This window comes from Nelumbo lutea, chromosome 1, assembly GCF_056320005.1.
Source record: "Nelumbo lutea isolate HS-2025 chromosome 1, American lotus-T2T, whole genome shotgun sequence".
In the NCBI taxonomy this organism is placed as follows: Eukaryota; Viridiplantae; Streptophyta; class Magnoliopsida; order Proteales; family Nelumbonaceae; genus Nelumbo; species Nelumbo lutea.
The window spans coordinates 212956868-212969405 of NC_142684.1; the positions used below are offsets into that span (position 1 = coordinate 212956868).

At 38.1% G+C, this 12538-nt stretch overlaps 1 protein-coding gene across 3 annotated transcripts; it reads left to right on the forward strand.

Moving 5' to 3' along the window:
- Nucleotides 1-7770: 7770 nt before the first annotated feature.
- LOC148880848 (NEP1-interacting protein 1-like) lies at nt 7771-10547 on the forward strand. 3 transcript variants are annotated; one of them, XR_016104159.1, is made up of 6 exons: nt 7821-8044; nt 8225-8379; nt 9160-9249; nt 9355-9507; nt 9810-10058; nt 10301-10547. XR_016104159.1 is itself a non-coding variant. In XM_088960724.1 (5 exons), the coding sequence occupies exons 1-5, from the start codon at nt 7966-7968 to the stop codon at nt 10436-10438; spliced, it is 615 nt and encodes a 204-aa protein (XP_088816850.1). In that variant the 5' UTR covers nt 7771-7965; the 3' UTR covers nt 10439-10547. The 3 variants fall into 3 exon arrangements, 2 of the variants coding, with proteins under 2 accessions (XP_088816850.1, XP_088816856.1); XM_088960724.1 differs by lacking the exon at nt 9810-10058 and having other exon boundaries at nt 7771-8044; XM_088960730.1 differs by lacking the exon at nt 10301-10547 and having other exon boundaries at nt 9810-10271.
- Nucleotides 10548-12538: the final 1991 nt, after the last annotated feature.

A 12538-nucleotide genomic window follows, 5' to 3' on the forward strand; every position in this document is an offset into this window, starting at 1 on the left:
TAACATAACCGAAACTACGTCGGTGAAATCCCCAAGAAGAGAGCCCGTGATACAGTTAATCCCACGTGTCTGTGGCATTACCGACTTGGCCACATCGATGTTGACCAAATCACAAAGTTGGTAAAGGATGGTCCTTTGGATTTTCTAACTGTAGAAGATCTTCCCACTTGTGAGCCTTGCCTACAAGGCAAGATGACGAAATGACCATTTAACGGTAAGCCTGAAAGATGTATGTGGTCCCCTGATAGTTAGGACACGAAATTAACACGTGTATTTCATCACCTTCACAGATGATTTTTCACGATATGGTTACGTGTACCTAATGAGACACGTCTGAATCCTTTGAAAAGTTCAAAGAGTTTAGACAAGAGGTCGAGAAATAGTTGGGGAGAGAAATTAAATCTCATCGATCTGATCGAGGTGGCGAGTATCTCTCTGACGAGTTCAGGGACTACTTAAAGGACAATGGGATAATATCACAATTATCTCCTCCTGCTACACCACAACTTAACGGTGTTTCGGAGAGGAAGAATAGGACCTTATTGGATATGGTCCGGTTGCTTCTCATACACTCAGAGTTACTCACATCCTTTTGGAGTTACACATTAGAGACTGTGATTTATGTGTTGAATCGAGTTCCAACCAAATCGGTTCCGAATACTCCATATGAACTTTGGATCGGAAAAAAACCAAGTGTCAGACACTTGAATATTTGGGGTTGTCCACCACACGTTAAAAGAACGAGTGCATACAAGTTGGAATCCAAGACCAGCCATTGCCTATTTGTAGGCTACCCAAAAGACTCTATAGGTTACCTATTCTATGACCCAAGTGAGCAGAAAGTGTTCCATAGTCGTAATGCGCAATGCTTGGAAACCGACTATATCCTGGACACCCATTGTCAGGAAGTTGTTCTTGATGAGGAAAGCTCAGGAGAAGTGGGAGATGTCCCACAAGTTCTAGGTAGTGACCAACCTAGAAGATCCACTCGGGTATCCAGGCCACCAGTCCGTTATGGTTATGACTAGGATAGTTACCTAGTGGAAACCTTGAATAGTGAGGAGGATCTCGTGACTTACACGGAAGCTATATTGGACATAGATTCCCAGAAGTGGGTGAAGGACATGAGAGTAGAGATGGACTCAATGGAGACCAATGGAGTCTGGACTCTAGTAGATCCGCCCTCCGGGGTAAAAGCAATCAGTTGCAAATGGATTTACAAGAGGAAGAAGGGTCCCGATGGTAAGGTTGAGTCCTTCAAGGCTCATCTGGTGGCGAAAGGGTACACTCAGAAAGAGGGCATCGATTATGAGGAAACCTTTTCGCCTGTGGCCATGCTTAAATCCATTAGGATCCTGCTAGCTGTAGCAGCATACCATGATTATGAGATTTGGCAAATGGATGTCAAAATTGCATTCCTGAATGGAGATTTTATTGAAGATATCTATATGCAGCAGCCGCAAGTCTTCATTGCTGCAGGTCAGGAAAACATGGTATGTAAGCTTAACAGATCCATTTATGGACTTAAGCAAGCTTCTAGAAGTTGGAACATCCGTTTTAACTTTGCTGTCAAATCGTTTGACTTCGAGCAGAATCCGGATGAACCCTGTGTCTACAGGAAGTACAGTGGAGATAAGGTTACCTTCTTGGTTTTGTATGTAGATGACATTCTACTCATTGGGAATGATGTAGGTATGTTAACTATGGTGAAAGTATGGCTATCACAGCAATTCTCCATGAAAGATCTTGGAGAAGCTCTATATACTGGGTCTTCGACTCTATAGAGATAGATCGAAGCGGATAATAGGTCTATCCCAATTTGCTTACGTTGACAAAATAGTCAAAAGATACTGCATGGAGAACTCCAAGAAAAGAAATGTTCTTTTCAAGCACGGAGTCACTCTCTCCAAGAAGATGTATTCCAAGACTTCTGAGGAGATTGATGGCATGAAAGATGTTCCCTATGCCTCTACCGTAGGGAGCATCATATATGCCATGCTGTGCACTCATCCTGACATAGCTCAGGCAGTGAGTGTAGTAAGTAGATTTCAGGCCAACCCAGGGCAGGAGCATTGGACTGCTGTGAAAAACATACTTAAGTACCTTCGAAGGACAAAAGAGTTTTGTCTAATATTCGACGGTAGCTCACTACAGATCCAAGGGTATATAGATGTCGATTTCCAGTTAGACCCAGATGATAGAAAGTCTACATCTGGATATGTTTTCACGATAGGATCGTGTGTTGTTTTCTGAGTGTCAGCAAACAGGGGTCCTAAGTTGCAAATTAATAGTCCACAACCCAAGCCGTGCGCATTGCCGTAAGTGAGGCTGCCTTATGAATGAAGGTGTTCATTCATGAATTTGGAATTCAGCACATCAGCGGAGAATGTGGTAGAACCATTGACTAAGCCACTGACACAGAAAGTGTTTGAGAAACACGTGGAAAGTATGGGACTCTGGCTAGTATCTGATTGGACCTAAGTGCAAGTGGGAGCTGTTAGACAGTTTTGTATGCCCTTAGCTTCAATCAAAATTGATGTACTTTATGAGTTTATTGTAAATGAATAAAAGTGCATATTTGATTCATGTTCCCTTGGTATGTTTCTGTGTAATACCCTTAAACTGGACACTTAATGAGACTCGTGTTTGTTTAGAATGTTCACAGCCAGTGGGTCGGTCTAGGGAGACCTATCCTGATAAGGCTGACACTATGGTGCCACTAAATCGGTTGGGGTGGCTTGTCTCAGCTACCGAGGTGAAACCCTAGGCACATACAGTGTGGGACTAATTGAATCTTTGAACTAGACCAGATTTCCAGTATTGCCCTGGACCTTGGAGATTGATTAGCAAAACTGGAAAGTTACACCCGACCCCTAGACTCAATTATGATACTGCACTAGGTGTCGGATTGGGCTATCTTTGATGTACCAATTAGTGAGATCCTTAGCGGGGGTCAAAACCTGGGTATGTTGGGACAATCCGAGAATTCATCTGAGTGGGTGATCATAGTGACAGGATCAGCCCCTTTGTCGGACAAAGGTAATGATCGGGGATGCACTCTCACTGTTGGAAACCAAGACTTCCGGGAGCCGATTTCAATCGTTAAGATTTGTTTTGCAAAGTATATTTTATATGAGATATAAAAGTATATATATTATGCTTTCTAAAATGTTTGCAAAAAGGTTTTAATTCCTGGGATCCATATAAGTAGAGAGTGCAACACTGTTCCTTGCAGCCGAGGGAGAGGTCTTCTCTTGTCGGGCAGTGTATGATCATTAAGGGCTGGGAGGTTAAGTGTAAGACCATTGAGGATAATACCTGATGGGCTAATCTTGCGTCTGCCCACAGTCCTTGGATGTTACAAGGTGGTTTGGCCCAGGGACCACTTAGGGTAAGTGTTGGGCCCATAGAGCCCATTCGATGGGTTTCAGGGGGTGCACTGTCTTTAACAGTGTATTCGACCAGGCCTTGTAACAAAGGCTGGGCCGAACCCATGTGGCTGTTGTGTAGATCAATGCTTGGGTCACATGCCATACAAGGAAGCCCAATTGGGCAACAGTTAGGAAGGTTAAGTGAGCACATAAGCTTAATGGGCCTAAAGCCCATTTCGAACAGGGCTATTTATTTAGTTAATTAAAGGGGCGAATTCTGAGATGGATTAGCAGATAGGATAGGGTCTTAATCCTATCCACTCAGAGAGTCTAGATCTGAATGTGATTCAGATCTAGAAACCTCATAATAGGATTAGGAGAAAGTTAATCTAATTTGCAGATAAGATAAGGGTTTATCCTTATCACTAGAAGAGAAGGTTGATCCAAATATGATTTGGATAAGTAGCTCCTAATGGGATTAGGAGCTGATCTTTTAAGTTAACAAAAAGAAGGAGGGGGCGGCAGCCTTTAGGAGATACACATCAGATCCTCTTTAGTGATGAAAATCAAGAAGTGAGAATTCTGCACCCTGCGAATACTCTCTTGCCACCTTCCTGTTCTTGCCGCCCTGTTTCCAATTCGATCTCCAATTGTGGGAGAAGTCAAGATTGGATCTTGACATCAGTTCTTTGATAAAGGATTGAAAGGAAGCTGTGCTCACGTACCATTCTACTGATTCTTGTGAAGGACAGAGTTCTTGGGAAAGAACACTGCTGATTCTACTCCATCCTGCATTGCGCCATCTTCAGTGGAAGCAGTCTTTGGATCCTTCCTTGGGCGTGAACACCTTTGTTGGGAGATATTGCTTCTCCGTATCAGGTATAATTCTCTCCTATTCCTTTTGGTTCAGATCTGGTTTAGTTTAAGGTTCAAGAATGATCATTGAAAATATGATTTTCTAAATAGGGAATGTGATTCCCAGTTGAAGGATGAGAAAATTTTTTGAAATTCGTCCCTTATTCCGCAATCTTTGGGCGTCCATGGGATGGATCTCTCATCCCTTCATCCATCTGCTGGGACTCTCATTGTCTTGAAGATTTGGTTCTTGTATTAACATGAGAATTTTAGTGCCAGTGGCTCAACGACGATCTGTGTGCCTACAGGAGCAAGCACAGTTGCTGTGTACTCTGCACTTCTGCAGTGTCATTGGTTGGTGACTGTCCTCCAATACACAGCCTCTGATGGGTTCTTCTGGTCACAAACATGAAATACAATGTTAGAGCAGTTGAGGTTGTCCAAACCACTTGGTGGAGCGTACAAACTGTTGTTTATATGTGAAAAAGCACCATCGCATCAGCATAGAACTTATTAACAGAAGATTGATAAAGAAAATTAGGTGACAGCATTAATGTCTTTCTCTATGACACTTAAAATTATTAGCATCAGGTATTAGATTGTCGCATTTCAAAATTTTAAATATTAGATTGTCGCATTTTAAAATTCGAATATAAAATTGACAGTCGGCCTAAAATACAGAATACCTATCGTGAATTTTCCCTAAAAAGAATATATAAGCCAAAGGGGGAGATAAATGAATGGCTAGAAACAGATAACTGAAATATCATCAATTTCAGTTATTTAAAAAAAAAAAAAGAAATCCAAACAGCTTTCCAAATAATGTAGTCATAATCTGAGTACGAAATATTATCAATTTCAGTGTCTCCTCGTGAGATAAACTTCACCCGGTTCAATGAAAGGTGCCTTGCCGCCTTAGTTTATTCAATGAACACGGCCAAATTGAATTGAATGCAAAATCTATGAAGGTATTTATCCAAGTAGTCCACGAGATGTTCAGTACTCCAATGTCGTCATTTATGCATGTCGCCATAATTAAATTAAACAGCTCATTTGCTGGTGGTGCCGTCAATTGCCATAAACGTCTCCCTGGTTCTGATTTCTGATGCACTTTTGAGTTTTGACAAGCGCAAGGCCTATGCGCGGTCTGAATTTCCGTTGATGAAAGGAGAAAAAACCAAGACGTTTGCATCCTCTACAGTAATACCCCACCTATATTATTATTAAAACATATTCCCATCTTCTGCAATTTATAGTAGAAATGATTAGACAATTATTCATGACCCAAATTAGTAGAAGTCTGTAGGACCCATGAAAGAAAAAAAGAGTGTTCATGGTGAATTAGCCCATACTTAGAATTTAAGATGTAATGGGCATGGGTACCTTCTCATAGATTAACTCTATCCCAATTCATGGCGAATTGGCCCATACTTAGAGTGTTCATGGTGAATTAGCCCATACTTAGAATCAATGCAATATTAAGTATTAACTATATCCCAATTCGAGAACCATAAGAAATTGATCCCTAGTTACTTCAGTAAATTGCATTGTTTCAGAATTTCATTTCTCCCTTCTTACTCCGGGAAGGCAAATTACAGATATTACGATTTTAGGTGGGGAGGTTGTCCATTTTTTGAACAAATTCCAGACTGGTGGTGAGAATATTTTATTTTAAGAATCGACATTTCCAAAGCCTATGATCATGTTGAATGCAACTTTTTTGCTACAGTGCATGAAACTATATTAGGCTTTTCTGAAAATTTCTGCTTTCTTATTGGGGGCTGTGTAGCATCCCAATCCACGAGAATCCTTACTAATGAACTCCAAGTAAGCCTTTTTGTCCCTTAGATGTCACCATTGAACTCCTCTCTAGGATGTTAATGGACGCCCTCTCTAATGGCACACTCAAGGCCAAGGGGTTCAAAATGGACAATCCAGCGGTCACTCTCTCAATCATCTGCTCTTCGCCGACGATTTGCTTATCTTTGGAAAGGCCGACATCAATGAAGTACTTAATCTCAAGGCAATTCTGGATAACTTCTCTAGTTGGTCAGGTCAAATGCTCATCATCTCCTGAAGAATCTTGGTCCCATACATCTCGTTCTAGTAATAGGGCTGCCCAGTATGCCATGAACGTTAACATAATTGCTCCAAAACTTGGTCCTCTATCTGTTGAATGGAATGTGCCTCTTCGCTTAAAAAAAGAAAAAAAAAATACTTCAGCTTCATTCTCATCTCATCCTCTGAAGGAAAAGCATTGCTGGATGAAACCGTGGCATTTCTGAGAACCCAACTTCGTTTAATTTGGTCAACTAGAATGAACACAATCTGAAATTATTTTTTCTCTCAATGAAAAACGTCATTAATTTTATGTAATTTATATGTGCACGACTTAAATGAATTGTATGTTTAAACAAATAGAGAGGATTGCATCTAAAATCTAAAACTGTATTTGGTTGTAATGCAAATAAATTTATACTGATGTAAAATTATGACTGCAAATAATTTGAGTGCAAATTCCGATCTTTTTTTTTCAAATTTTAGTTTATTTTGTTTTATTGCAATACAAATGAAATAAATTAAGATATAAAGAATAATAAAGTAAAATCCAGAATAAAATTAAATAAGAATTTACATTTTTTACATTTGCACTCCCATTCATTTGTATTAGTGCAAATAAATTTGCATTGCAATCAAAGACAGCCTATCCGGCCCCTCCTTGGCCACTATTAAAGTCTTCATTCTCACTACTTTCCATAAAGGAGGGAATGTTCCTTTCAACAGTGGATATTACAACCACGTCACCCATGTTTAGGCTACATGTCTTTGTTATCTGCCTCTAAAGAGGGATTTTATCTATGGAAAATTTTTCCACTAAAAAATTGGGCAAATTTTAACTCCAAATCCCTTCCGGTGCCCAGAATAGGCTAGCTTTTCTTGTAAACAGATTTGGGCAACTCTTCAACTCCGTTGAAGTCTTGAAGATATCCACTTTGCCCTGTATAAAATAGCTCATCAAACACTTCTGACTGGAAGATTAATTCATGAATATATATACCTTCATAGGCTTCCTGCTTTGTGAACACTAACTCATTAAATAAAATTACTGTTTATCTCCTTAATGGAGGAATGATCATCGACAGTGAAATCAGAAATTAAATGTGCTAGCTGGGTCACATGAATCTGCAATATTTAGTTATTAAATGTATATAATCAGAGAAATTCCCTTCAACTTTTCAATTCTTGGAAGGCCACTTGCCCGGCCCCTTCCTGATCAGTTTCTTTAGTGGATAAACTGACCCACAGAACCAGAAACCTCTTCATATTTCCAGCCAATTGAACCAGAAACCGCCATACATGTCGCCTGCAGCACCTGGTTTTGGGGGTTTTTGTTTCTTCTTTATGGAACATCACGCATCTAAGCAAAGTCATAGTGGGCGGTTGCCCAAGCTAGGTCCCATTTCTATTACCGCATTCGTCATGGTGCATGTCTCTCACTGTGTTCAGTAGCTTTCATCTCCTTTCATTCATTTTGATGACCTTTGCATTCCTGAAGTTTTAAATGCGTCTTCTATGCTCTTCAATCTTCACACATCTCTAGACGCGCGGTTAGCTTTTTTCTGTATGTCTTCCGCTTCATATCTGTAAATTGTAATCAAGTGAAGCTCGTCATCCTCTATATTGTGCTGCTGGTTTAATTCCTGTTGTTGTCCGATCGAGTGCTACCGATTCTGTAGAGATGGTGGGTTTTGGTGGGATTTTGTTAAGACTGCCCTGCAAGGCCTTCTGTGCTTTACTTACCTGCATTTCCGTAGTAGGTACATCCTGAATTCAGAAGTAATTAAATTGCACTAACTTTTTTAGTTTTTGCTATGTTCTTGAATCCTGGAATTTCTCTCCATTAATTCATTATTATAAATCTCCTGTTGTCCCATAATGTTAACAATATCATCCGATGACAACTCTGTCTCTTGGCATTTCATCTCTCATTTCTGCAGGAGGGACCGCTGTAGGAACAGTTAGAGATGCAGTTAAGAGCCAAAGCCCAGAGCCTGCAGGTATCCATCGTTTGCCAGGAACCGCTGCCATTGCAGGCGCAGTTGCTGCTATCGAATTGCTCCAATCCTCTTTGATCGACGGTGCAATTACCACGGTTAGTATATTATATACAGAGAGATTGACATTTTTAGTTTTACTACTTCATCGGTGTTCATAGCACAGCAGATAATATCTTTAGTTCGTTACGTATAGATTCTGTCAAGTGCCAATCGGATCATTTAGTATACTGTTAAGTGTCAATTCTCCGGGGGGTCAACTAGACTGACTCCAAGTCCCAACCCAACCGACCCATTACATTAATTTATGCAAGGTCTGTGTAAATTTCATATTAGATCTTTAGGCTGTGTTTGGTTGCAGTGCAAATTTATTTGTACTAACACAAATGCATGGAAGTGCAAATGTAAAAAATGCAAATTTTATTTTAGATTTTACTTTATTCTGTTTTATGTCTTAATTTATTTCATTTTATATTGTAACCAAACAAAATATACTAAAATTTAAAACAAAAATATGTCAGAATTTACACTCAAATCATTTGCACTGTTATAATTTTGCATTGCAACCAAACACAGCCTTAAGTCATCATTTTCTTTTGGGGATATTTATAAAAATACATTGAGAAACTGCCAAGCTAAAAACTATTAGCTTGTCAAATATAATCCAGTGTTATAGGGTCAGGTCCAATAAACCAAACAAAATCTAGCTAGTCTTAGCTTATGGGGTCATGACCAATAAGCCTGATCACTAATGGGTCATCAGTATTGGATCAAATATTATATATATTAGAGACCCTATTCAATAAAAGGGTTGTGCGTGTGTGTTATCTTTAGAAGCCTAATGAAATTTATTAATGCGTAGATGCTTTGGTGCACAGGTTGATCTCTTTAGAAGCCTAATGCAAGGAAAGATTTTTCAGGAATGGATGAGCCATTTAATTGATAAGGCATATCAGTGCCACTGGCAAGTAAGTATGAGCCATGAAGAAGCTAGCTGCAGCTTCCAACTCTACATGGTCTCACTATAACTAAAGATAGATGAAATATCTGATCGTTGGATGACGAAATTTCAGCATAGCACTCGAGAGAGAAATGACATTTATGACAACGTCTGCTCTCAAGGGATGCCGCTGAGCTTGGTAACGAAGCTCCCCCAATTCTACTTCGCTTATGACAACAAGACCACGGACACTTGCGATGTGATTCACTGCACAATCTGCTTAGAGGTTTAACAAACGCTACTGCTTCAATTCTCCTTTCCTTCCACCTTCAATAGCTATCTAATCAAGTTGGTTAGTTTGTGATTAATTTTATAATTTGGTGAAGATGGATTTTGAACCCAAGTGTCTATAGCAGCTTAAGCTATGACACATGACATGACAGTAGTACTACTTCATGACCCAGAAAGGTGATCATTCAGTAATCAGTCAAGTTTCTGTTATTCTACTGGCTTTCCATCATCAACTATGGCTTTTAATTAGGATATCCAGGGATGTATGTATAAACAGTCCCATTTCCCCAATTTCAGGAGAGAGATGTATGCTAAAGACAACATAGACTGCAACTGCAATTATTGAGGCAAAATGGGCCTGCGTAAAACGGACAGCCCTGGGCCCAGAGCAATATATGATTGACAATTTGACATGATACATCACTGTAGCGGTGTACCCAAGATATGGGCCACCGCCTTCAAGAAAGGCAAGATATGGGCCACCAAAAATGCCCATAAGATTGCAGGTTGCAGCGTATCAAGGATCCAGAAAAGTTTGGATAGTAGGTGATTTGAAGATCACACCCCTACTTCTGATTCTGTTTTTTGTTTTTTACCCATCCTAGTCCTAGAATAGTCCCATTTATGCATGTAAGGTGTGCTTAATGGCAAATTCAGATAACCTACTTTCCAAGTTTCTTCCTTGTTTAAAAAGGGTATTGGTTTGTTTTCTTATGTTGAATTTACCATTGTTTAAAGCTGCTCAACAGTTCAAACTGATTTTCTGTCTTTCTTTGTTTCTAATTTAGGATTTTAAGGAGGGAGAAAGTGCAAGAAGACTCCCCAATTGCAATCACTTCTTTCATTTGATTTGCATAGATGGATGGCTGGTTCGAAATGGGTCTTGCCCCAATTGTAGAAAAGATGCTTGGTGCAACATTTTGTAATTAATTTAACATCAATCTTCTTTTTTTTTGCTAAAAAATAGGAAAACATTTTTCTGGTTGTCAATTACAAGTTAACAAAAACTTAATAGAGCCAGATCTGTTATATGTTGAACCTATAGAAGATCAAAAATGGTAAAATGAAACCACAAGGAGCCTAATGCCGTTTGATTCCATTTAAGGACACCTGCAGATATATAACAAGGTGACATGCTGGGAACTATGTAATGTGGAAAATAGATCCATATAGAATCCTTGAGCAATGTACCATTTGTTGAGGAATCCACTCTTGGCTTGTTATTGAATGATCCATGGTGCCTCCGTTATTACTACTACTACATGATCTGAGCAACCAAAAAAGTGGGAATATTGAAGAAAATTCAGAATGAACAATAATTTTGATGAGATAAAAAGTAGGAGGAATAAGGGAGATTTCTGAGAAAAAAACTGAATGAAGGGGAAATTTACAGAAAAGAAAAACAAAATCAGGACAACAAAGAAAGTATGCACAATCTCAAATATGAATCACAAATTAATAGGGAGAGCCATGTCACCCTCTCCCTAACATATAAAATACAGTTCCTAGCTCAGCAGCCCCTCCCCACTCTCCTAGACTCTTCTAAATTTTCTGGGTTTTTTGAATTTTTAAAAATGACGTAAAATTAACCAAAAGACATTAGTAACTCAATTGCCATTCATTAAAATGCCTACTAATTATCTTTTCATTTAATTTCATATTAGGCCTCGTTCGCTTTTCGGTAAGTTATTTACCTGGGTAAATGAAGTTATTTGGGTAAGTTTTTCATGGGAAATACTTACCCGGGTAAGTGCATTTACCCATGTTCTTTTATTTCTCATGTAAATAAGGCAATGGCCATTTTATCCATAAAAATCCATTATTAATAAAGACATTTTTGTCCCATTCAAGTGTTGGCAACTTTCCCCCTAGGTGGGAAAGTTATTTACCCACCTAGAAAATGGGTATCACTTACTCGGGTAAGTGATACCTAGGAAAATCCCTAATCCCCACATAAATTTGAAAAAAGAACATAAGATTCTTGGTCAATGGGAATCAAAATCCCATTGACCAACTTCCCCCCTCTCAAAATCCGAAAAAACAATGCCCCCTTAATTCAATGCCCCATTATTATATAAGAAATTTTATTTAATATAAACAACTAAATACACATATTAATATAAGATTAGATGTATAATAATATTAAAGATAAATAAATCAATTAATTTGGCTAGCTAATTAAAAACTAAAATATTCTATATTATTATTAGTTCTCTTAACTCTAATTTTATTTATTATTTTTTAAAACCCAAAATTTTGCTTTTATATGTTAACCATTGTCAAAAGGAAAGAGAATAGGTATAGGAGAGGTAGCCCACCTTGTCTCATACCTATTTAGAGCGAAACACTCCCTCAAAAATTCCAGCTATTAAAATAACACTCACAAGGGCTTTCCAAATTTATTTCTATATCAATCTAATATTCTAGGAAAGGATTTGTAAATATGTAAATATGTCTATAAAAAGTATAAATTATTGAAGTGGTCCATATTTTTCAACTTCTAATATTACATACACTAAATAAGTAATCCAAATAATGGTCATTAATTAGCATATATAGTATTAATCTATATTGCATATAAAGAAGGATTGGGTCATGTTAATCATTCAACCATCTTGGCCCATGCATGATAGGTCAACAATTCAACAATCCGGGTGTTTAATAAATCATATAATAAAAATATAAACATATAGAAACATGCAAAAATACAAAGACAAAAAAAATCATAGAAAAATAAGACATGATCACTAGGTCATTGCTGAATTCATTTTTAAGTTATATATGATAGAGAAAAGGCATGAATATCTAATCCTAATTAATTTTGTGTTTTGAATCCTTCTTTTAGTTATTAATAAAATCTTCTTTTCTTTAAAAATTAATTTTTTGTTTTGAAAAAAAATGCTATAAATTATTTATTAGGAACTCCTCTGAAAATAAATTACTAATTTATAATATTTTCTATCTGAATTTTAAAAGCTTTGGAACATCGTCATAGAGCTCCTTTAGGCTGTATTTCCCTACATCTC